The sequence below is a fragment of the Sebastes umbrosus genome, chromosome 3, assembly GCF_015220745.1.
Source record: "Sebastes umbrosus isolate fSebUmb1 chromosome 3, fSebUmb1.pri, whole genome shotgun sequence".
Classification (NCBI taxonomy): domain Eukaryota; kingdom Metazoa; phylum Chordata; class Actinopteri; order Perciformes; family Sebastidae; genus Sebastes; species Sebastes umbrosus.
Window position 1 is genome coordinate 26,273,482 of NC_051271.1, and position 25,382 is coordinate 26,298,863.

General features: G+C 37.7%; 2 protein-coding genes and 1 long non-coding RNA gene across 5 annotated transcripts; 2 read left to right on the forward strand and 1 right to left on the reverse strand.

The window, feature by feature from the left end:
- The first annotated feature begins 752 nt into the window (after positions 1-752).
- Positions 753-13,800, forward strand: ifngr1 (interferon gamma receptor 1). 2 transcript variants are annotated; one of them, XM_037764545.1, is made up of 8 exons: positions 753-855; positions 965-1,077; positions 7,405-7,522; positions 8,977-9,158; positions 9,276-9,427; positions 9,687-9,870; positions 11,194-11,318; positions 11,423-13,800. In XM_037764545.1, the coding sequence occupies exons 2-8, from the start codon at positions 1,011-1,013 to the stop codon at positions 11,798-11,800; spliced, it is 1,206 nt and encodes a 401-aa protein (XP_037620473.1). In that variant the 5' UTR covers positions 753-855; positions 965-1,010; the 3' UTR covers positions 11,801-13,800. The 2 variants fall into 2 exon arrangements, with proteins under 2 accessions (XP_037620473.1, XP_037620472.1); XM_037764544.1 differs by having other exon boundaries at positions 786-1,077.
- Positions 13,763-25,136, reverse strand: ltv1 (LTV1 ribosome biogenesis factor). Of its 2 annotated transcripts, none has more exons than XM_037764543.1 (11): positions 24,777-25,136; positions 23,316-23,447; positions 22,809-23,009; positions 21,826-21,913; positions 21,009-21,141; positions 20,344-20,563; positions 18,831-18,958; positions 18,543-18,688; positions 17,260-17,312; positions 16,439-16,639; positions 13,763-15,622 (listed from the first exon to the last, which is right to left on the reverse strand). In XM_037764543.1, exons 1-11 carry the CDS (start codon positions 24,777-24,779, stop codon positions 15,512-15,514), a joined length of 1,416 nt encoding a protein of 471 aa, XP_037620471.1. In that variant the 5' UTR covers positions 24,780-25,136; the 3' UTR covers positions 13,763-15,511. The 2 variants fall into 2 exon arrangements, with proteins under 2 accessions (XP_037620471.1, XP_037620470.1); XM_037764542.1 differs by having other exon boundaries at positions 22,800-23,009.
- On the forward strand, positions 21,094-22,953 carry LOC119485184. The gene is made up of 2 exons (XR_005206217.1): positions 21,094-21,226; positions 22,763-22,953. It is a non-coding gene; the product is annotated as an uncharacterized LOC119485184 (long non-coding RNA).
- Positions 25,137-25,382: the final 246 nt, after the last annotated feature.

Genomic DNA, 25,382 nt, shown 5'->3' on the forward strand with positions numbered 1-25,382 from the left:
CAGGGGACATTTTTCAAATTGCACTGAAACTATTTTTTTTATCCTTTATTGTCATTTTTTTGTGTTACAACTGTTAAAATAAAATAAATGTAATGTCAGTGTGTGCCCTGTAGGTGGCAATAAACATCAGCTTTTCTTAGGAGCTGATTTACCTGTGCAAAAAGACATAACAACCGGAAATCAAAAGATTTGGCCTACACAATAAAAGCTTCTGTCCTCTTGTGAGTCGTGAAATAACATAATCTATCTCTTTCTATCTATCTATCTATCTATCTATCTATCTATCTATCTATCTATCTATGTCTACACACACGCAGTACATGATGATACAATTAATATACATACCGTACAGGTATAAACAGGTAGTAAAATAAATATACATTCTGTGATATGTAAAGGTATAAACAGGTAGTAAAATGAATATATATATATATATATACATATATATATATATATATATAGAGAGAGAGAGATAGAGAGAGAGAGAGAGAGAGAGAGAGAGAGATAGAGAGAGAGAGAGAGAGAGAGAGAGAGATAGAGAGAGAGAGAGAGAGAGAGAGAGTAGGAGATAGATATAGATATAGATATAAAAAATATATAGATATAGATATAGATAAGAATATATATATATTGGTTTCAGAGAAGCCAGAGTTCATAAAAAATCCACATCTATATATAAAACAATTTTATTTTGAAGAGGAAGAGAAAACAAAATGAATGTCTTGTTTCATTGTTTCCTATGACGTCATCAAGGTGTGTTGGTGAACTGCCTCAGGTCAGTATTTCATTATCACACACATGCAGGAACACGCGCTGTCTGTGGTGGAGGATGTAGTGAGTAATTTGGGATTTAATGTGAGTCAGACGGTTTTCTGTGGAAATAAAGAATTAATCAGGAACTTCCCTGAGGACAAACTCCACAAGTTGCTGAAGGCTCGTTAGGTTTCTATTCATTGTATTTTGGCCTCTCGGTGAGTTTACCGGTTGTTCGTTGGACTGAAGGCCTGGAGATGCTGCTGAACGGTAATGGTGTGTTCACGGTCCTCCTGCTGATCACTGGAGTCTCTACTGGGATTGGTAAGTAGCTACTAAATAAAATACACTACATATTGGTGTTTGTACTACATCTGTCATCTTAAAATGATCATTATTATATTGGTTTTGTGCCTGGGCTCTATACATGTTTCTGTTAAACTAGAATACTGTTAAAAAAAAAAAAGTAAAGTTTGAAATGAATGAAGACTATGTAGTAATATTCACATTCATACCCGGATGTTTCACTGTTGCTAAGTCAACATTACATGACTTAAGAGACTGACATATGCAGGGAATGAATTTAGCACCTGTCACCTGCCAAATAACAGGGTAAATGTTGGCTGTGGCAGGTAAAACTTTCAGTATATTAGTTCAGAAATATTAGTTTTATATAGTTATTTATATATATTTTAAATGTTTTTTATCATTTTTTTCTCTTCTTCTTCTTCTTCTTCTTCTTCTTATTTCATGACTTATTTGTGGATACTCTCCCTGTGTTGTATTCTCTAAAATTTGAATTGTATGTATCCATGATTGAGAATCAGTTAGGTCCTTTGTGACCAGCTGTGGCTGTTTGTGTGTATGTTGTTGTCAGGTATGATTGACTGATGTGTTGTGTGACGGGTGAGTGTTGTTCAGAAAAACAATAATTAACTTTCCTTGTATAGTGACTGTTCTATTGATTATTGACAATTAATAAAAAGACCTTTGAAAGAAAGAAATATTAGTTTTAAAAAGCAAATCTTAAATTAAAAATAGTCAGGGATTAAGGTTACATGATCCATATTTCTACTGTCTGTTAACACTGACTCAGTGTTCACTAGGGGTGGACGGAAATATTGAGTATTGCAATATTGTGTTTTGTGATACTGTATTAATTCTCAAAAACCCTGTATTGAATTCTAATTAATAGTTTACATGCAAAGATTAACTCAGGAAATACTTTACTTTATTTGCAAAGATATGCAAATGCAGATTCTACTAATCTGATTGCATAAAAAAAGTTAACCTTTTTTATACTCAAATGTTATGCATATAGCAGTGTTATTTATACTATGACAGTTTTCCTAAAATTAGATTTTAAAAAATTGCAATATATCGCCTTACGTACAGTATCGCAAAATATTGAATCGTAACCCCTGTATCGTGATACATATCTTATCGCCAGATTCTTGCCAATACACAGTCCTGGTGTTTACGATTCTTCTACACAGATTTCAGAAGTGGCAGACAAAACAATTGTGTGGCTAGTAGAAATGTTCAGTGACCTGCCACAGTGGCACGCGAGGAAAAAACTTAATTTTAGACCCTGCTTACATGACTTTGGGACTCTGGTAACTTGTGATGGACACTTGTCATTGTTAAAGTTTTTTCTGTTACACTAAAATCATACAGAAAGTAAATGAAGTAAAAATTGAAATAAAAGATAAACATGTGCATACATTATTAGTTATAAAGAGTCAAAACGTTGATTATTTTCAGGTCTCGTGTTAAGATTGTCGCTGCTAAAACATTAAGGAATTTTAAAATATTTAATTGAATCCTTTATTTAAACTCGCAGTATCATTGACAGAGGTGAAGTATTCAGATTTTATTAAAAGTAGTAATACCACAGTGTAGAAATAAGAATTTACAATTTCTGTTTGAGTGAAAACAATGGAATAGTGCTCAGAGTTTAGCAGTCTGGAGTCTTTTTGTAGATACATGAGCATAGAAAATGATAGAAAAACTGTATTTATATTAACATGAGCTTCAAGTTTTCAGAACTGTGTGCGTAGTTCAGTTTTGTGTTTGTTTAAAACAGTAATTTTCAGGGTATGTCACCACAGACACCCATTTCATACTACTGCAAATATATAAAAATCACAATACTGCAATCACCATTGTGTAACCTCATTTTGCTACAGGTAATGACTTAACAGACACTTATTTAAATGAAAATCTTTCAAAAGTATTAGTGTCAAAACATACTTAAAGTATAAAAAGTAAAAGTACTCATTGTGTAGAATGGCCCATTTCAGAATAACTATTGATGTATTAATGTGTTCACCACTTTAATGTTGCAGCTGGTAAAGGTGGAGCTAATTTTAAGGACTTTATATACTGCTGGGTAACTTGTGAATTTCTCCAAGTGATCAGAAACATAGTGTAGTAAAAATAACAATATTTCCCTCTGAAATGTAGTAGAAGTAGAAGTAGGCCTATAAAGTAGCATAAAATGGAAATAATACAAGCACCATGAGTAAATCTACTTAGTCACTTTCCACCACAGCTCAATGATGTGTGCACAATAATAAATTATACAGTGTAAACATTTACAAACACACAGAAGTTCAGTAGCAGTTATTTTACCTTATGCAAATTCTTCCAAATGTATTTTAATTGAAAATGTTTAGAACATTTGTGAGATGCATGTACCAGGATATTGTTACGTTATCTAAATAGCCTGAGTGCATTAGTTCATCAGAGAGTAGATAAAATGTCCAAAAGAACTCTTCATCGTTAGAAACAGACACCCTTTGATGGAGGTTATTAGTTATTTAATCACGTTTTTTATAATTAATTATGAAGTAGGTTTAAAAACTGCAAAACATTTGCTGGTTCCAGCTTCTGAAATGTGAGTTAGCTGCTTTTGTCTGTTTTTATGTCATAAACTGAATACTTTGGACTCTTGGAACTTGTGATGGACATTCGTCATCATTTATGACAATTTCTAGCTGATATGAACTACATGGTTTAATTGATTCATGAGATAACAATTGGTTAAATAGTCAATAATGAAAATAATTATGTGCCTTGTGGAAAAAAGTGTTTTTGTTTCGACTTTTAGGGGAATTTGAGTGACGCTGTGATGCATATAAATGGTGAGTTATAGATGTCCAAGGTCCAGGCTGTGGTTGTTTATGGCTATAATATAATCAGCTTAATAACCAACCAGCAGTATCTGTATCCTGAGAGGGCTGGTGCTGAAATCATGGGATGCTTTTTATTGAACATCCTAAGAGAGGAGTTAAACAGTTATTTCCTCTTAAGTTCATGGTTTTAAAATGAGTGTTTCTGGATGTTCCTGCCTCTTTCTGGATGCTCAGACTTCTGTATAGACGTGACCTCATGTTGAGAAAGTCTTAATATGGAAACACTTTCTGTTCATGCTGAAAGTCACCACCTCGGGTCACATTTCCCCATCGAGTGCTTTGTTGTTATTTTTCTCAGGAACACAACTAACTGCTTCTCCTTAACGCTGCTGAATGACACATTCCTGAAACTTTCCAAATCATTTCAGGAGTTTCTTAACTTTCCCCTGAACGACCGTGACGTCGTAAATCAGCCTGATCGTGAAGCAAAGGTCGTGAAATATGTCGGTGTGTTTGCAGACTGTTGTGAAAAAAAGGGGTGATGTCTTGATTTACCTGTTTTATATCAGATCAAACTGATCAGTGATATATTGCAGATAAGAACATGTGACAAATGGCTGATCACATGATACATTTCAGGGAAAGCAGATGGCTCACCTTTAATTAAATATCTTTGGAATCCAGTGGTGCAAAAAGTATGTGGACATTTTACACATATTGTTGTGCACTTTAGGTATAGGGGCTCGGCTCCTCGGTTCCATTGAAGGGGAATTTTAATGTTACAGCAGACAATGACAGCCCGTAGTGTTTTTTCCAACTTTGTGTCAACAGTTTGTGTTTTTGCTTTAACCTGCAATCACACAGCTGTTTTCAACGTGAAACTCGTAAACATGCATCTCCACCATACATCAGTATACATCCCATAAGAAATGAATGCAGCATTATCACCTAACATCAGTGTTGGACCTCACTAATGTTCTTGTGGCTGAATGGGAGAAATTTAGAAATAGTCAAAATGTTATTAGTTTTTTTTTTTTTATTTAATCCTTTATTTAAACAGATAGTGCCATTTACAGAGGTAGAAAAAGTGCTAATACTAGTAGTAATACTACAGTGTGAATACTTTACTCTGTTACAAGTAAAAGTCCTGCTTCTCAAAATATATTAAACAAAGTACACATACTCATTATGCAGAATAATATATGTTATATTACTAGATTATAATTATTGATGCATTAATGTGTTCATCACTTTAATGTTGTAAAAGTCTTATCTTAACCTATAATAATACATCACAATTTATTTGTTGATTATATTTTTTATTATTAATCTGAATCTGCAGAGTAACTAAAGGTATTAAACAAATGCAGTGAAAAGTACAATATTTTCCTCTTTCCCTTTCAGAAAACAGGAAGGCCATAATGCGATTTTTGACAAAATTGTGATTAATTGTGCAGCCCTATAGTGAAGTAGAAGTATAAAGTTGCATAAAATGGAAATATTCAAGTAAAGTACAAGTACCTCAAACTTGTACTTAAGTACAGGATACTTGAGTAAATATACTTAGTTACTTTCCACCACTTCTCATTGAAGTCTGCGCAAGAAAGAAGAAACTATTACAGTTAGTGTGTATACAAACACACCTGAAGTCAAGACTGAAACAGGAATAGTGAAGGTTTTTACAGCAGCAGATAGTTTTGGGATGACATGTTTAACTGTCTCACACGGGTGTAATGTTCAAGTGTCCACATACTTTCGACCATGTCATGTATCTACATACTATCAGCTGCAGGTCAAATCACGATACCAGTCCGATATTGTTTTTTTTACTGCCAGTATTATGGAGCTTGCAAAACCGAATAAAAAATTCCGAGCATATTGTGGTTTATTTCATTATGTGATGGAGTGATATTGACTTCTGGCATATTGCCTTTGAAGAACACCGGGTGTAATCAATATGCTTTCACTATTTCTGACCTGATGAAGACACTGTGAGGCTGAATGTTCATTTTAAACCAATATGCACGACTAAATAAAGATATCCCTTTTCTCCTGGCTCATCTTGAAGAGCTCTTTGAGGTTCCCTACATATGGAACATTTAAAAAAACAAACAGCTTTTGTTTTCTATCATACCCATCTTTGACTCCCAGCGATGTCTGCCTCCTCGGGGGATTAAAAACAGGCGAGGCAGTAGCTGAAAAACTCCGGTGGAATGCTGAAGAGCAGCCAGACTGATGATTCATTTACCTGTTGTTGTACTTCTGCTTCCTTGTTGTTGCAAGCTACCTGTCAAAACAGTGCTGTTCTATGCAGGACAAAAGGCTGAAGGTGTGTTAGTGTAGAGCGGGAAGTATGTAGGCCTACTACAGCACTCCCTGGCTAATATGGTGAAATATGTTTTTATTATTCTTGCATAGTCATAGCAGCGTAAGCATTGTAACTGCATATGAGTGTCGCAACTGCACAGATGTGCTTTGATTTGCTGGAATGAAGATGCAGTCATCTTCCTTGTTCAGCGTGGGTGAAGGTAACTAAGGCCCAATCCCAATGTCCCTCCTGAGGCCTCAAGCCCTGAACCCTCAGGGACTTGACTGATGTCAACCTGGTAAATGGATGAGTGTGAAAGGCTGCAAGGGACAACACTTTGTGGCGACATATCACATTTTACCTTGACGATGTCAATGTGGGTTTTTATTTTACGTTTTTTTACTGTCTATTTGAACGTCTTCCAGGCTCTTACCCTACGAGACTAGAAGTAACTGTCAAAAAACAATTTACTTGTTTTCGTCAAACTTCATTAAGCAAAATTAAAAGAAATGGTTGATGAATATACAAGGTGTGTAATATAGTTTAATGCTTGTATCACTCTGATTTCATGTTTCATCTTAAATCCTTAATGTTTCTTTGTAAATTGAAATAGGCCTGGCTGAACACCCATGTGCCGTAATCCTTGTTTATCCTTTATCCTCCTTCCCTTGGTAACCATAGTAACCCTGTGTTCAACGTCACAACGTTATGAATTGTGGGTAATTCCCTCAGGCAATTCTGCAGAAATGCAGACTAACAGAAAGTGTTCATAAAGGGCATAAAATGTCTGCAAGAGAGCCCTCGTGACTTCACAATATGACAGTGGGACAGCCCTAAACCCTCACAGACTTTGTGGGAACGCTCCTCAAAGTCTGTGAGTGTGTGAGTGTGGACATTGTGACTGGGCCAAAACTTACTGAAAATAACTGAAATACTGATTGAATACAAATTTGCCTTCATCACTATTTTCTTTATTTCCTGTATGAGACTTACTGCATCAAAATGTGTCTGTACGTCTTTGTTTGATGATTCTGGTTTACAAGGATTAAACAGAACAGCGGTCACACAAAAAATAAATCAAGCATATTTTCCTAATATGGGCAGAGCTATCAACAGGAAGTGGTGGAGGAAGTATTCAGATCCTTTGTTTTGTGATGAGGCATTTTCCAGCTAACCAGCTAATCTTTCCTCTTTTCAAATTTGCAGTTCTGCCTCCAGCAAACGTGACCCTGAGCTGCTCAAATCTCAACGTCACAGTCAGCTGGGATTACAGCAAACCCCAACCACAGACCAGCTTCAGGGTACACATCGGAGGATCTGCTGGGTGAGACTCAACTCTTCTAAACTTGAATCAAAAATATACAACTTTGGTAATGCTTGAATTAGTTTGATTAATAAAGTTAAATGTAATTAGCAGCAGCAGAAATGTTGTGTTAATGTTTGGTGCCAGACTAAAGTACACATGCTCAGTAAGTCTCCAATAGAGAAACATAGTGGTTAATATTATTGATAACTTGTACAAAGTACTTTATTTTTCATCAGAGGTTTATCTGATATGATTTAAAATTAGAATAAAACTGTTAATAAATACGTGAACCTATTTAGTGCTGAAAATGCGTCAATTGGTGTGATGGATGTTGTGATGGACACTTTTACAGGGACACTATTTAAAGGGGACATATCGTGTTCATTTCCAGGTTCATACTTGTATTTTATGTTTCTAGTAGAACATGCTTACATACTTTAATATTCAAAATACACATTATTTTTCCTCATACTGTCTGTCTGAATATACCTATATTCACCATCTGTCTGAAATGCTCCGTTTTAGCACGTCTCTTTAAGACCCCCTCCTGAAAAAGCCCAGTCTGCTCTGATTGGCTGGTGAGAAAAATATGGTGCACCTTTGCAAAGGTAGATCTCAAGATGTGGGTGATATATTCTAATATGCCAGCATGTGACATAAGAGGGGGAGCCAAATCTGAATGTCTTGTTGCCAGTTTTTCATGATATGTCCCCTTTTAAACATTCATATTTTAAGGACTATGAGTGGACATCTAACAGTGGTGCGATTGACATCTGACAAATTTACTTAACATGTTATGTTAATACTGTTATTTTTGATTTACTTTAGTTTATTGTTTAGTTTTATCTTTTAACATTAGCCACTCATAACTTATTTTACTTTATTATCTTTCTGTCTGGTGTCTTTCAGGGATTGTGATGTTGGGTTTTCTATGATGTGGTTTTGAGCTGTTGAAAATTTGAAATTGAATTAACTTTAAAGGGGGCATTTTATGGAAAACTCACTTTTTCAGTGCTCGTTCTGATACATTTGGGTATCTGGAGTGTCTACCATCCCACAAACTGTGAAATAAGACAACCCAGTTAATGCTTTGTGGACTGTCTAGATCATAAAACATGTGATTCAACAAGCTATTCAGAATTGGTTCCCCTTCTTATGTCACATCCAGGCTCATTAGAATATATCGCCCACAGCTTGAGAACTACCTTTGTAAAGGTGCACCATATTTTTCTCACCAGCCAATCAGAGCAGACTGGATATATTTATCAAAAATCTCATTGTATAACTATTTTGTAAAAGCACCAATAGTCAACCCTATAATATTGTTGCAATATCGATATCGAGGTATTTTGATCAAAGATATTGTGATATTTGATTTTCTTGCCCAGCCCTAATCTGAATGCTGCTCTTGGCTGCTGATCTGATTTAATAAAATGAATGATTAATCTGCTGTATTGTTGCTCATATTTAAGGGAATATGTGAACGAAACCACAGAGCATCGGTACGATCTGAGCCACTTCATCTGGGCTTCTGAAGACCGCTACACAGGCTTCCATTTTGTCACCCTAACAGCCATAGAGGGAGGCAACCAGTCTGAACCAGTGACATCTAAAACTTTCACCTTTAACTATTTAAAGCCGGCTCACATAAAATGTAAGTAATATGTACTTATTTCCCTGTAAATCAGACGTAACCCACTAGAGTATGGTTCAAGTTAGAAGAAGATGTCTGTGTTATAAATGGAGATAAAACTTGATTTTCTCTTCACAGGTGAACTGGATTTCCCTCCTGTGGATGTGGATGTGAATGAGAAGGATTCGGGGGTCACAGTGAGTTTCATGAATCCCCTCTTCTTCTACAGAGAACTGAAGCAGGCTGTCAAACCGGATACTGCCAGCTTTCAATTCACCGTCTCAGGTGCTGTAAGTACAATCAAGTTTAAAGATTTTGAATTTGTATTTTGCAGGATGGGTGCATTTAAAGAACATCACACTTCCAGCTGGGGTTGATGGAACCAGTTTTAGTTTAATACTAAAACTTGTTAGTTTAATAATGAGGGATTTGATTTCTTTCTCCACCTCAAGACAGTACTGTTAAAATGCTTTATTCATTATTGTAATAATATGCAAATAAGATAAAAAGCAATGTTGATATTAATTATATATGTTCTGTGACTTTCAGGGAGATTTTGAAAGGTCTTGCTCAGCGCAACAGGAAAACTGCAAATCTGATATCGTATTACCTGACAATAAGGAGAAATGCGTGAGACTGAAAGGATTGTTGTTTGCTGGGAATGGTGTTGGCCAAGTGCAGTTTAGAGAGACGGGCCGCATCTGTGCCAGTAAATATACTGGTAAATATACTGGTAAGTTTAAACTGAGAAGATGTCTTCAAAGATTTACTGCATCAAAGATGTGTCTGTACATCTTTGTTTCTGGTAGCATGGACACAACTATCAACAGGAAGTGGTGGAAGAAGTATTCAGATCCTTTACTTTAGTGAAAATACTAATACCACACTGTGAAAATACTCCACTACAAGTAAAAGTCCTGCATTCAAAACCTTACTTATACCTGCAGTAGGCAGGTTTTTTCACACCATTGTGCAAAAATGCCATAATAACCTTTCAGTTTATTAATTCAAGTGTTCTGAGACTTCTGCACCTCCTCATGGCTCTGTTTTCAGGCTTTAAAAAATCTAAAAAAAAGCCTGTGACGGGACACTTTGACCAATCACAGGTCATTTCAGAGAGAGAGCGTTCCTATTGGCTGTGCTCTGGCTGGTGGGCGGTGCTTGGTATTTCCTCAACTGATCTCAACATGGCTGCCGAATCACAAACTTTCTCATTTTACAGCTAAACAGTACACTACAAGATGTTTTTGAAGACAGAGACAAGAAATAGACATTATAGTAACAGAATATTGATTCATATTTGATCAGCGCTGCCATTTTTTTCAGATTACCTGACTCTTGCAACTACTGTCAGGATATAGTGACCGTTTTATAAAAATAACTTTTTAATCATATTTGCTCCATTTCTACCCACAAAAGCTGGATTAATACTAGACATTTAGAGTCAAATAGATCATAAAGCAGGGGATGCTTCAGGGTGTGACTATCTTGTGATTGACAGGTCGCTACCACGGCGTTATCCGGTCTGGGAGTTGTTCGTGTTTTCGTCTTACAACTTTATCCCTTTCACAGTGTGTTTTCAGTTCATGAAAGTTTATTGTAACATTTTTGTCACATAAAATGTTTTATTCAGCATTCGGCTGTACTTAGTTCCACCCTCTCGTGTCACTTCTGGTTCCAAAAAAAAACAAGATGACGACGACCAAAATGCCGAACTTGAGGCTTCAAAACCGTAGTCCACAAAAATGGGTGACGTTACGGTGTCTATGTCCACTTCTTATATACAATCTATGGATCTAATGCATATAACCTCACATTGAGTTCAGATAAACTTACTTTGGAGTGTGTTTTGATTGTGGATGTTGTGCCTCATCTCTTATATTGGATATATCTCTTAACGTCCAAGAGGAATGATTACAGCAAACAAAAACCATCGTACATATCATCACCTGACTTGAAAAGCTGCAAACCTATCCTTTAAAATAAAAGCGCGGTTTGCTAAATCAGAAAAATGTCCTATCACTGAAACTAAATTAAATATTTCTTTTGATTGCAGATGTCTACATTATAACGCTGGCTATAGGTCTGCTCGTCCTCGCCATCGTAATCGGTGTGATTATAATCATCATCTGTAAGGTGAAGGCCTGGACAATGGACATACCCAGTCAACCCAAGCCTCTGGTAAGGTGTCAAATTGGTAAAAAAAGAAAAAGAAAAATCATCGGTAATTATGTTTCTATAGTTGTTTTAAACCCTTTGTCTGTTCCCATCTTCTTGTCACATAGATCATAGACCCACTGCTGCCAAACCACAGGGGCTTGAAGTATGTTCCCGTGTCCCCCACTGACATCAGCGCTGTAAATGTGAGTGTCAACAAGCCCTGCAAGAACCCTTCGGTCAGCTCCGAGGAGGACAACGACCTCCAGGACGTCGTTGCCGGCTTCGGTTCCCAGCCTCCTGACATGTCGTGCGCGGAGGAAGGACTTCAAGAGGGATACTTGAGAGATGACGACTCTGCAGACGACTCTGCAGACGACTCGGTGAAGACGGAGATCGTTTTGATTGTTTTGGAGGAGGAGGAGGTGTCGCCCTACGACCGCCCGCACGCTCTGCAGATGGACATGGGTGATGGAGACATGGTGACGGGTTACATCGATAGGTAAAACACACGAGAAGAGGACTTGATTTGGGATTAAAGTCCGTTTAATGATGACCTCAGGGCTGACTATGCACTATAAAGCCTAAACAAGTGCACTCAGGGAGGCGGTGCCTTTTGCTCAAGAGACCTCTGAGACGCTCAGACCTTCTTCTTTCTGACTGCACTGATCTACACGTTTAAGGACATCGTTGGTTTGCTTTGTAGCTGGTTTTGGAGGCAATCTGAAGGAGAATCGAAGGGGAAGAAGCCTGATCCTTTTCTACAAAACCAGAGCTGCAACACAAAGGATTAAAAAAGACTTCAGTAAACAATGAAGCCTCAGCCACATTTATACCCTTTTTTTAATATATTTTATAAGGACATACAGTAGTTAACGCTGCTGTTTGACTCGTTTGTACCTGGGAAACAAAGCGGTGATCTTCCAGTCACCTTCTATCTGGTTGAGCATCTCTTAATCTCAGCCAGTCTCGGCTCCTCCTGTGGCATTTTATCAGATGCAGGGCAGCTACTTCAAAACCCAACCGGGAGATTTTTATCTGAAGGAAAACAAGCTCCAAAAGAAGAACATATCAAAAGTTGTATAAGCACTTTTTGTTGTCTTTTTTAGTATCAGCTGAAACTGGTGTTTCTATGTGTAGCTGTTGGTCATGAAGGGAAGGTGCTTCATGTTCTTTTTTTTCTTTTGAGTTCATCCAAATGACACAAAGCATTTTCTCATTTGCATCAAGTGGTATTTAATAATCATGTCGTTAGTTTGGGGTTTATTTGTTCAGGTTTTGGAGATATTGTCTTAAGCTTTCTGCCACCATCCCAATAAAATGAGGGTGGATTGAATCTCTTTTTAGAAATAATGTTCCATTTGAGTCACTTGCTCTGCATCACAATTTATTAATCATACTAACTTTTTGGTCTCTCTGGACCTTTGCCAAGAGTCTTCTGGTGGCTGAAACGTTGATATGATCAATAAATTGTGATGCTGAGCAAGAGCAATATGCGGGATCTTTTCTCAAGACTCAAGTGATCATTTCCAATGCACCTGCATCTGAGATAGTTGGATGTGCGAACATCTCCTTTCTAGAAATAATGTTCCACGAATAATAATCCACAAAACACACCAGTTTTCACAGGGACTATTTCTCCAGTAGAAAGTAGTTCTAATGAAAACCATTCATGGCAAAGGTCTGTGGATTGTCCAGAGCAAACCTGGAAAGTTATTTATGCCAAAAGATGTAAAATCTTTTAAACAGAATTACATTAAACGTTAAATACCACTAGTGGTAAATAAGAAAATGTTTTTGAAACACTCTTACTGGTCGTTCGTTTTAAATGGTAAACTGAGCACCTCATACAATCTGGACTTTCCACTCTTGGCAAATGTTATAAATACCTTTCAGCCTTACTAATAGTGCCACACCTTAACAATGCCACCACACTGTTGCAGTTATCATTCAGTGTATTTACCTCCTGACGTTGGGCAACCGGCGACCTGCTAAACTGGCTCTTTTGGGTACACGTGGGAGTGTTTTTCTTTTGTTTGAATCGAGAGGATTAAGTTTGTTTACATCACTCTGGGGTTTTTAATGTTGGGGTTAATTTGACCTCTTGTTGTGTAAAACTTCAATACAGTTGCTTTAAATACTGATTTTACAATCATTTGTTTTAAGTTTTAACACCAAAGCCATATATTTTAACTGCGCAGTACGCATATACACTAGGAATGTTCTTTTAATGAGATGTGAATTTATTTAATATTTTTGTATCTAACAGAAACGTTTCTACGATTCCCATGATGCTTGTTTGCGTGAGAGGCGAGAATGCCACAAACATGTAGCTTTGCCAAGGATTTTCTAATCTGATCTGATGTCGGCCTGATCTTTAAATAAATATTAGTGTGACAGATGATTATCAGCTCACCTGTGGGGAAAAGTGCAGTTTGAGGAGATCAACATGAAACCTCACAAAAATATTGCATAAAGTGTTTTTAATAAAGAGACTTAAACAATATTGATATTTTCTTTTGTTAATATAAAGACGTGTTTGAAGGGCTGGCTGGATATATACCTTTTATGAAGAATAGAAATGTTTTCCTACAAAATCTTTTTTTTTTTTTCATTTAACAAAAGTAGCTTGAATGTTAAAGGAACAGTTTGTCGTTTTGGGAAATTTGCTTTCTGAGAGTTTCGATGAGAAGACTGATACCACTCCTTTAAATATGAAGCTATATCAACAACAGCCAACTAATTTTAGCACAAAGACTGGAGACAATTAGTCTGGTTCTGTAACAAAACCTGCCTACCAGCACCTCTAAAGCTCAGTTATTATTAACATGTTATATATTGATTGTTTAAGCTGTACAAAAACAACATTCGTCATTTTACAGGGAGTATGTGCCGGACTGTTTCTTGTTTCTTTCAGAGCCAGGAAATAGTCCGCAACGCCCGTATCATGTTATTTTTACACTTCTGCTTTTGTACCGATTAAACAAATAAGATATAATGCAACAACAGAGCTCAACAGTGATCCATTCATTCACATCATTGACGTATCCTTATATAAAGCGTTTTTAAGCATGGAACCAAGCCAACCAGCTAGAAGAGGAATCGTGACCATAAAACATTTGATTCACTGCAAAAAAAACATTGGAAAACGGAACAAAGGTACAAGACTGTGGACATAATTATTTTAAGAGTGAAAACTCGTCGCCTCTGGAAACTCCAGAAAAACGTTTAAACTCTCTGTTGTAGATTTAAAATGAAGATTAAGCAACTGCACGGCTTATTTCTCGCCTCAAATGTTTTCAGAAACACATTTCGGTGAACTATTTTCGTGATATAAGAGAAAGTTTCCAAACGAGCCACCATGTTGGCCCGGTGTGAAATCCAGGAGCAGACCATGAAGCAGCACGTACGAGCATGTACCCTCACTATCCGTTTGCAGATGCAGTACACATTTCCATGACAACCGCAATCTCCACCAATCTGAGACGTCGCTGTTACACTTAGGATTGTGGGTAGTGTAGTACCGTGAATGGGTATTTATCGTGAATAAAACAAGGTTGATATCATACAGATCTGTGGCTTCGACAGGAGCATATACCATCGTTTCACTTAGCTCATGGTATGTCTACCTTGGATGGTTACGATATTATGGCTAATAATCAAATCTGCGATTCAGAATACGAATGGGATTTTCACTTCTAAATCCTCACTGTTGAGCTATGTTGGTGAGTTTTAGAGGAGCCAGGATAACTGTATCCTCCCTCTCCTGTTTCCCGTCTTTGTGCTAAGTTAAGTTAGCTTTAGGCTGCTAATGTACAGACATGAGTGGTATCGATCTTCTCCTCTAACTCTTTGCAAGAAAGCTTATTTCCCAAAACATCCGACAGTATCTGATCAGAGGATGAGTAAACAAGATTACCAAGTTTTCAATACTCCTCCTACTCAACACCCGGCCTTCAGTATTCCTGATTTTAACCTGCTATAACATGACGACCTGAGCTGGGTAACTGGGGATAAAGTTACATTTTGCTCCTTATAGTTAAAGTTGACTTAAATGAACTTGGTCTCATGGTGATTTGAGGAGACTCAAGCCTCTCAGTCAGCGTCCCGTCAGTCCTCTTGTTTGGGCTCGTCTGTCAGCTCCACTGACGTGAAAGCAGCGTGTCCACTGTGACGCCACCAACGGCTAAAAAAAAGTCTGTGCGGGCAGTTTTCTACTAAAGCTTCATGCCTTGAACGTTCGTTCTCAGGTTCAACATCTGCTTCTCCTGTCGCACTTTTTCTTCCTTGAACGCCGTCTTGTTGGCTTTCTTCTCCACTCTCCGCTCCTATTCAGAACACAGAAGTAGAGTTTAACACATTGTTCTGTACAAATGTTTTCATGGCTTAATCTGTTTGTTTTTCATGTCTACACCTTTTCTTATCACGAAAGGTGACCAAAAAGATTAATTGCACTACTGATTACGCCCTTCTTTGGGTAAATATTTGAATCCAGGTTGTTTGCAGAGTAAACACAAGAATGTCTTTGGTGCCAAATCACTGATATAAAACATCTGATTGAGCTGATTGTTTTTTGATAAGACGGCTGGTATTCTATATTGTCTTATTGTTGACAAATCCCATGAAAAGACTCAAACCAACAACATGTTAGTCCGTCTCTTGAATGAATCCTGGACAAAACCCGGAAATGAGTTAACATTTTAGCACTTCCCTTTTTTTCTTAAAAAAAGGTGGCTGCTAACAAGTGGCTAAATGAGTCTACTAAACGTCATCATGACTAGTCAACCTTTACAGTAATCCAAAATCTAATGTAAAAATTCGAGGGAACCAGGACAATGCTAACTTCCTGGCTGGCCTACAAAAATACGTCATCCCTGCAGCACTTTTTGACTTCCTGTCTGTGGCTCTCAGCTCCAATCCCATTAGTTCCTCCTGAAGACGGAAATGTTTAACCTCAGAAATAAATAGTCTCGTTTTTAAAAACAGCTGTTCACTGTAGTTTTTAATCAAACAAACAGGAGGAAATAGTGCATTTGTTGGGGAGTGGGGACCATGTTCAGGGGCAGATTAACCCACATTTGAGACACATGAGAAACACCTGCTGACAAACTGATCAATGCTGTGGAGTGAGCGGTCTTCCTCACCTTGCGTTCTTCCTTGATGGCCTGTTTCCTGGCCTTCCTCTCCTCGTTGCTCTCCTCTTTGTTGCGGATCTGGGTTGAGGCGCGAGGCAGGTCCGAGTCGTTGATCATCGTCATGCGCTCCACCTGCTTGGCGGTCAGGCCTTTGGCAGGAAGGACATCCAGAGGGATACCGGTCTTATGGGACACACGGATCGGCTTCATCTGAGGGAATAAAAGGGTTTGATTCAAGTCTTATTTTAAGTCAATGTGCTGAGACTGCAGCCTGCCTCATCAACGAGGCCCGGCACCACCTAAACAATACATCAATGTAAAGCCTCCACATCCAATGTGATGTGTTACATTAATGCACATTTTTGCAAATCTTTTTCTTTATACTGTGAACATTTGCACGTTTTTAGTCAATATTTTTTGCACATGCCATCCTCTTCAGGTTAAACACCTTACAGCTATTCATTTTAGAATATATATATATTTTACATATTTTTAATTTATATTTATGACTCAACTTTTACAGTACTTCTTTTCCTTTTCTCTTACTTTGTTTATTTTGACCCTTATGCACCACAACACCAACGCAAATTCCTTGTGTGTGAAAACATACTTGGCAACAGTGTTGGAAAGTAACTCGGTACATTTACTCTAAGTAAATGTAAGTACAATTTTGAGATACTTGACTTGAGTATTTCCATTTTATGATACTTTATACTTCTACTCCACTACATCTCAGAGGGAAATATTGTTATTTTTACTCCACTGCATTTATTTCATAACTTCACATCTAATAACGGGTATAAAGAATACAAAAGGAAGTCTTTTCTTACCTTTGGTGGTTCTTGAATGATTTTGGGTCTGTTATATATGTTGGAATATGTGCCTGGAGAAAACAAGAAACATGCAGTCAAAATAAGATACAATACAACTAAATTATGACGTCTTCTCACTATAAAATACATTACACTACTGTAGTTAAGTCATTTCAGCATCTGGAAGATGAGTTTTTTTCTTCGCTTACATTAAAATTATGTTTTAATGTCAATTAAAATACAAATTAAAACCAATTTCATGACTTTTATTTATTGTTTAAATTTGAATAAGAAAGCATTTGTTGAACTATCAGAAGTGAGACTTCATGTCTAGTTTCTCACCAAATAGAAATCACAATATTTTAAAATGTATAAAACTTGAGAAATCAAGACACAAACATTATATTTCACTCTACTGAAAAGCATTTATGGCCACTTACACACATTACACAACCACTTTGACATTTTAAAATCGGTGCTTCATTGCTGCAGGAGTTAACCTTTGACCAAATATAAGCTTTACTGCACTGACATGGAACAGATAAGACTAACCTTTGGCTCTGATTAGATTAGATTGACTTTACTGTCCAACTCAGTGGAAATTTGTCTTTGGCTTCTCCAAATACAGCAAAAGGTACATACAGTATAATATACACATGACACAACACACCATTAAAAACATACAAATATACAGTCTACAATATACCATAGTGCAAACGGGCAGGTAGCAGCAAATACTTTATATATACATATAAAAGAAAGCACATCTTATAAAATAACAAGTGTTCCCTGATGCGGTCATGTTGTGTTCAATGCTTGTATGACAGAGAATAAAAGAAGTCTTATATATGCTCTGGCAGACCTTTGGGACCTTAAATCGATGGCCAGACGGAAGCAGCTTTAACTCTGAGTGTAGTGGATGTGAGCTTTCTGCAGCTTTATATTTACCCTTCCTGTGTACAGCACCGTTAATTGTAAAGTTGTTTATGTGACTTGCCGATCACCTTCCCTGCCATACTAACAGTCTTGGTTAAGTTTGATTTTAGTTTCATCTTTGTCTAGTAGCTCGAGGATGTGTTTAGCTTAGCTTAGCACAAACACTGGAAGCAGATGGAAACCGTACGTCTAGCTGCATCAAACCAAAGAAAATGTCTGAATAACTGAATGCATCATGAGTCTAGAAATGTCATTAAAGAGGATGTTCGCTGCATGTTTTTTACTGTTGATGAAGAAATTGTCAGATGAGTGAAAATTCTGAAAACTGATCTACAAAAGTGAAATGAAATGGAAACTAAACTCACTGATGATGGTTTCACAGTCCCACTTCTCTTCTTGAGCCTTGATAACAACAGTTTCCATCTCTTCGTCGTCCTCCTCCTCCTCATCTTCATCCTCCTCCTTCAGGACAGGAAGTTCTTTAGGACCCAAGTCATCAGGCCTCAGGTATCTAAACCACAAACAACACACACGTTAGTCAGCTGGGTGATTTACAGCGATAATGTGATGCAGTATTCATCGTCCAACAGATGATTTTAATAAAACTTCGCAAAAAAAAAAGACTGAATCAAGAGGGCAGAATATGTACTCACTCTTTCTCTTTCTGTATGAAGTAGTCTTTGATAACTTCCTCCAGGCGAGCGCTGTCCGGCTGGATGAAGCCCTCCAGCTCAGCGTTGTCCAGAGCGCCGATCTCATCGTCATCAAACTGTTCGTAAAACTGAAACAAAACAGAAAGACAGAGTTTGCATGTCACATCAAAAGACCAAGTACTGAAATGTTAACAGAGAAACACACAAGTGAGTTTGATCACCAGACTAAATACGGAGGCTATGCACAGACACTTTTACATATGACACCAACGCCCGAGTGCCCGGACTAACTGGCTACGACAGCTATGAATGGGTGGAGGTGTGATACCTAGGGCTGTACCGAATGTCATTTTTTTACATTCAAAGCTTCATTCGAAAAACCTCAACAACAGCTTTGTCTGTCATCATATTTTATGACATCGTTACCCTAAAAGAAAATGTAAATCCTCAAACAAAATGAATATAACTCGTCAGTGTGTGCCTCCCTTTGTGTGTGGCAAGCGAGAGAGCAAACATTTTTTTGACCGCAGTGAAAATGTTATTTTTGAAAGGCTAAACGCCAACAAATATGGACTGACACTGAATATTTTTGTCAGATAAAAACAGGTTGTGAATCTCGGAAATTATTACATTTATCTTTTTTCAATCAATTTTGACTTTTGGACTTAAAAAACGATCTATAGTTTATGGAAATGTTTGGATCACACAAGTCAGACACAATCCTACACTGCCACCATTGAAGTCTAATTCCACAAAAAGCATAATACTAATAATATTAGTGTAGTCTGATCTTTATCAGCAACTGTGCAGAAATAAAGGCTTTAAACAGACTGAAAAGACATGCAAAAAAAACTTGCAGCATTTGAATGTTAATTTCGAATTCAAATGTCAACGTTATGAATGAGCCTTCGAAGCTTCGACAATAAAATATGAGTATACCTCACATTTATGATCTAGAATGACAAAGTTTTACCTTGTGCCACCTTGCGGAAACGTAGACCTGGTCAGTTCTTGTAATATAATATAAACTTTAATTAAAATGTTATCTTATTCACTAAATTGTTATGTGATGATATGTATTTTGTCTTGAGGCTTTGTATTCTGAATTCACTGTGAATCTGTTTGTGCAGTCAGTTGCACGTCAGCTCTTTGTCATTGTTATGTTTTCATCCATGTGAATCCCTGACGCCTGCCGTCTGTTTGCCACTCAGGGTGGAGTGACATCACGTGTACACCATCTACATTTTGCACATTCATTTTTTGCTGTTCTCCTTTGACCCATCTGATCCACAAGATGAAACTGTTGATACATTTAAATGCTCATGTACCAACTTTCTTACTTTTACTACTTTTATTAGTTGTTACCTCTTTCACTGACTTTGCTAGTTTCAACACTCAACTGAACAGTAACTGGTGCTATAAACACTGGTCTGTACGCTTTATCCCACACACCGTAGTCACATGATGTACAAGTTTTTTAAATGTTCTTCAGTGTATGAAAGTAAAAGTTCACCTTTTCGAAGCGGTCATCCAGCAGGGTGAGCTGCTCGTTCCTCCTCATCACGGACGACGTCATCGAGTACTCTGTGAATCGACTCTTCGTCTCCTCGTCCATAAACAGAAACTCTCGAGCGCAGCCTTCCGTGTTCTCATCACCCGAAAACCCACCTTCAGAGTCAAAGTCGCCTTCCTCGTCTGTGTCCTCCCACTCATCATCATCATCTTCATCACCTCTGTCACAGGTTACATACAAACAGGAAATCACCAAAGACGCCAGACAACTTGAATCACCACTTTTTAAACAAGGCAAAAGTGAGCATGGCTCACATACCCCCGCTCACTGCTTGACCCCCACTAAAGTACGGCCAATGGTTTAGCCCTTTTGGAACTAATGGAATTAATGAACTATTGGGCACCCTGGACTTTTAACCCCCAAAAGGCACAACTAGACCACACTGTCAACCATCATACCAAATTTGAAGTTCCTAAGTTAAATAGTTTCAGAGTTCTGCTCCGGAAACGAAAGTGTGACACGTGAATGGACGGAAGGACGGACACGGGGAGCGTTATATAGTATACCCCCGACTACGTTGTCGTGGGGGTATAAGAGGTAAATTAAAAAAATATCATGACACCAAAATTTAAGGAATCAAAACATATTTATATTTAATTTCTTACTCTCTGTTCACTGCTCCACTCGCAGTGTTTGCTTTGATGATGAAGTCATCGTCCAGGAGGTTGTCGGGGTCATCGTAGTTGAAGTCTTCGTCCAGAGCAGCCACGATGTCGGGGTCCATGTCCAGCCGCGGTCCTGAAGAGAAACACACAAAACAATGAGGCTGACGTCTGGACCTTTAAAGCTGCTTCACATGTTGGGGACAAAACAGCAGCAAGAGGTAAAAGTAAAACAATTAAACTGGAAATATGTCCATATGTTTTATCATGAAATCCAGTTGAGGTGTAGTTTTGTATGTGCATAAAGGAGATCCAGAACTATTCTAGAGAGAAGATAAAGTTTAAAACTGTTTAACATGCTTTTGTCATTACAAATACACCAAATAAATATCAGTATTTTAGCCTTAAAAATAACTGATCTCTTATGACTCTTAAAATGAAGTTACACCTGTTTCAGTTGGAGAAATTGTTGCTGGTGCAGTTTTCTGTTTCAATTCCAAAATATGCTGATAACACAACCAGATTTTTAGATCTAAATCTTCCCTGAATCAGTGTGTTTCAGCTTCTAAAACAGCTAAAACTGTTTCTTAAATCTTGAAGAGTGAAGTCACACAATAATTAGTTTGGTGTAAAACAATATAATCCAAAGAAACCAAATTATATTCAAACAATATATATAATGATGAGTTTGTTCCCTAGTTCATTGGCCGATAATTATTTCATTTTTTAAGGTGCCTAATCTAAAAGATTACATTTGCAATGCCCTGCTTCTGGAAGATCAGTTGTTGTTGTTGTTCCTATTTTATGCAGATAAACTTACCTGAGATAGGAGCGGCTTTGTTCAGAAGTCCCACTTCCTCTTCAAACTCTGAGGCAAACACTGAAGACGGCAGGTTGATCGTAGTGGCCTGTAAATTGCAATATTTTGAGGTTAATTTATTTGGGATCCTGCACTGCCTACTTTTCCACCAAACTTCACTGAAATCCCTTTTCAATGTGGGCTGTCCTCAACCAAAGAAATCCTTAGTCGACTAAAACTCATACAATTTTGTCAACTAATCGATTAATTTAGCCGACAGATTTAACCGACAGATCTATAAAACGGAGTTTCTCCACAAAGAATCACGCAATAGCATAATTTAAATCGTGTGTTTACCAGAGATGTGCTCATAGGTTTCTTTGAAATAAGTCATTTAGCATGAAAAAAGCATAAAAAACAACAAATCGACTAAAGAAATCTTAGTCGACTAAGACCAAAACAACCGATGAGTTGACTAATCGACTGGGGGCAGCCCTATTTGAAACACTGCTTACAAACTAAATGGTAAATGGACTTGCACTTATACAGCACTTTTCTAGTTCTACCACTCAAAGCGCTTTACACTACATGTCAGCATTCACCCATTCACACACATTCATACACTGAGGGCAGAGGCTGACATACAAGGTGCCAACTTTGCCCATCAGGATCTAATCTAAATACTCATTCACACACCGATGGCACAGCCTTTGGGAGCAATTTGGGGTTAACTCTTGTCTTGCTCAAGGGCCGGAGGAGCCAGGGATCGAACCACTGACCTTCCAATTGGTGGACGACCTGCTCTACCCTCTGAACCAAGAGCCAGAAACTTAACCTCTTTAGTGGAAGTAACTGAAGTTTACAAAAATGACAAACCAGGCATGCTAATCTGAAATGCCATAACTTTTCTAAGATGTAAAAATATTTTCCAGATTTTAAATGTCATAACTTTTTCCAGGATTTTCAAGACTGAGGGTAACTCTGAGTCAATTTACAGGAATGACCTTGTCCATGTCATCCTCCTCCTCGTCCTCGTCCTCGTCATCTTCATCAGGGAGATGAATCCGTTGCCTTTCAGGTTGCGCGGGGCCGGCTGCCACCAGCTCATTCGTCGCCGACGCCTCCTTCAGGTGCTGCAGGTAGTTGTAGTCATCGTCGAAGAAAACGCCAAACTCCCTCTGCTCATCACGCCTCTTCTCTGTGTCCTATGAGAAACATGAAAAGCACAGTCAAGGTATCACATTAGACATAAAATCATGTAATGTTTGTGTCGTGTTTGGTCAAATTAAAGTAGCTGAAAAATAAATAAAGAATAAGGAAGACAAAGCAAAAACAGGGGATAGCTTGAACTCTCTTCAAGCTTCTTTAAACTCTTAGGTTGAACTGCTCGCAACTCACAGACATGCAACCTGTGACCAGGGGTGTAAAGTTTTTTATTGCTTTTCTTTAAAGGGTCACAAGCCAAAATGTATCATGACATTTATTTAAAAAACAACACAGTTAATGTGTACCTTGGTGGCGGCCAGGAGGACGTGCTGTGGGGCTTTCTCATCTGCTGCCAGCGGGTCCCTCTGACTCCTGTGGACGAGGTGAAAGGTCACGGCCTTCTTCTTTTCGATGAACGACTTCTTCTTTCGATGTGGCTGGAAGAGACAAACATAGCAGTGAATAGGGGGAATCGCTGGTGATGATGTAACAGAAAAGTCTTTGGTAAATGTGGGTGGTGAGGAGAACAACAACAGCTTTATTTCCATCTCCCTGATTACCCCAAGTTAGGAGCAAAGAGAGAGCTGACAGATGCAGTGAGCTTCTCAGCAGTTGTACTCGACAGCTTTCCACCAAACTTAATGCTTTTTTGTTCCCATGTAGAAATCCATCAGTGAGGATTCTGACTGTACCTGTCCATGCTGTGCTAAGATGGCAGTCATTTTACATACAACCTCATTCTTTATGTGCAATAATGAGACATTAAAGTGCAATATCATGGACATAATCATGATGGAGTACGCTGTATTAACCATGCATGGTGAGAAGGCTTGCAGTTCACATGGAGTTCAGGCACAGCAGCTTCCTCAATTTCATTGGACAGCATGTCATGAGCCAATCAGCTGTTTTGTAGTTTTTGTCTGCTAGTTCACTGTTGTCAGTTTAGTGTATATGTGTGGGATAACGTTTGTCTTGTTGGCTGTATTGGATGTTATGTGCGTCAATTAATATGCAAGTATTCTTTGTATTTTGTGCCTTAATTGTCAATATAGGATTAGTAAGTGTTCAGTGTTAATACCATACATGAATAGAGGTTACTAATTGAATTTGTTTTGTGTGTTACATTATTGTTAATTATAGTGTTGATGCACCACATTGATTATTAACTCCACAACCAACCAGTGAAGTTTATTAGCAGGTTTCAAACTCTATCGAACAATGCACACCTACACCTACCTGTACTTCAGATCTGATATCTATTTGCAACCCTGGCAGGATCCTTACTGTTGCCCTGCTTATGTTTAAGATCCATACTGCTAACCTCTTTTTGACATTGCATATATTTTATATATATTTTGGATTTGCACCTTATTGTTATTTTATATTTGCACTCTTCTTCTTAAAGTTATATCTTATCTATAAAGTAAACTTATAGATAAGATAATTCATGTACAGGCTTCTGTGTATCCCCAAATTATAATAATAATAATAATAAAAAAATTGGACTTATATAGTATATTAATAAATGTATAAACTTATATAGTATATTAATAAATATTACATCTCAACACTTTGTCTTTGGATCATCATCTTACATGAGCCAAATCAACAAGACACTTGTCAAATGGTAGAAAAACAAGACTGAAGGAACAATAGAAGAGGACATTTAGTGAATGAGGTTATTTTGTGTTTCTATGATTAAACATCAGTGAGGTTAGCTGCTGTTAGCTTAAAACTGTTAGCTTAGCTTAGAAAAGTCAGTTTACCATCTTGTAACGAGATCTCTGCCGGTTTTCTTCGACTTGTCGGGTTTAAAGATGATCAAATCTCAAACTACAGGTGGCTGTTAAAACCAAATAACCGTTTTAAATCCAGAAATTGTGGTTGTTGTTGTTAATCCACGCTGCTTCTCCTTCACCATGCTGCAGCTACCATTACTGGAAAGAACCATTTCACAGAACGACGGGGGCGGGTTAAAAACGATATTGATTTAATATGGAGAGCTCATGGGATAAATTTAGATTTTTCTTCGTGATTCGTGAATAATCCAAAATTAATACACGTGTTTTGTATTGATAATGTAATTCATGTCATTATAGACTGAGGTTGTATTCCCTCTACATTATGCATCGTTGGTATAGTCCAGAGTCTTGCTCTCTTCATGTACTGGCGGTTGGAGAACCAGTTTATAAGCTCATTACCGCCCCCTGCAGGACCGGGAGAGTAACGCGGTGGATTAAACAGGAAAAAAGGAGATGATGCAGAACATTTCCTCTGATAAACCTGTTTCTTTTAAGCAGTTAATTTAAAGGCTGTAGATATTCCACAATGCCCTCCATAAAAGGTTTTCTGTGGTTCACAAGCTCATTGGT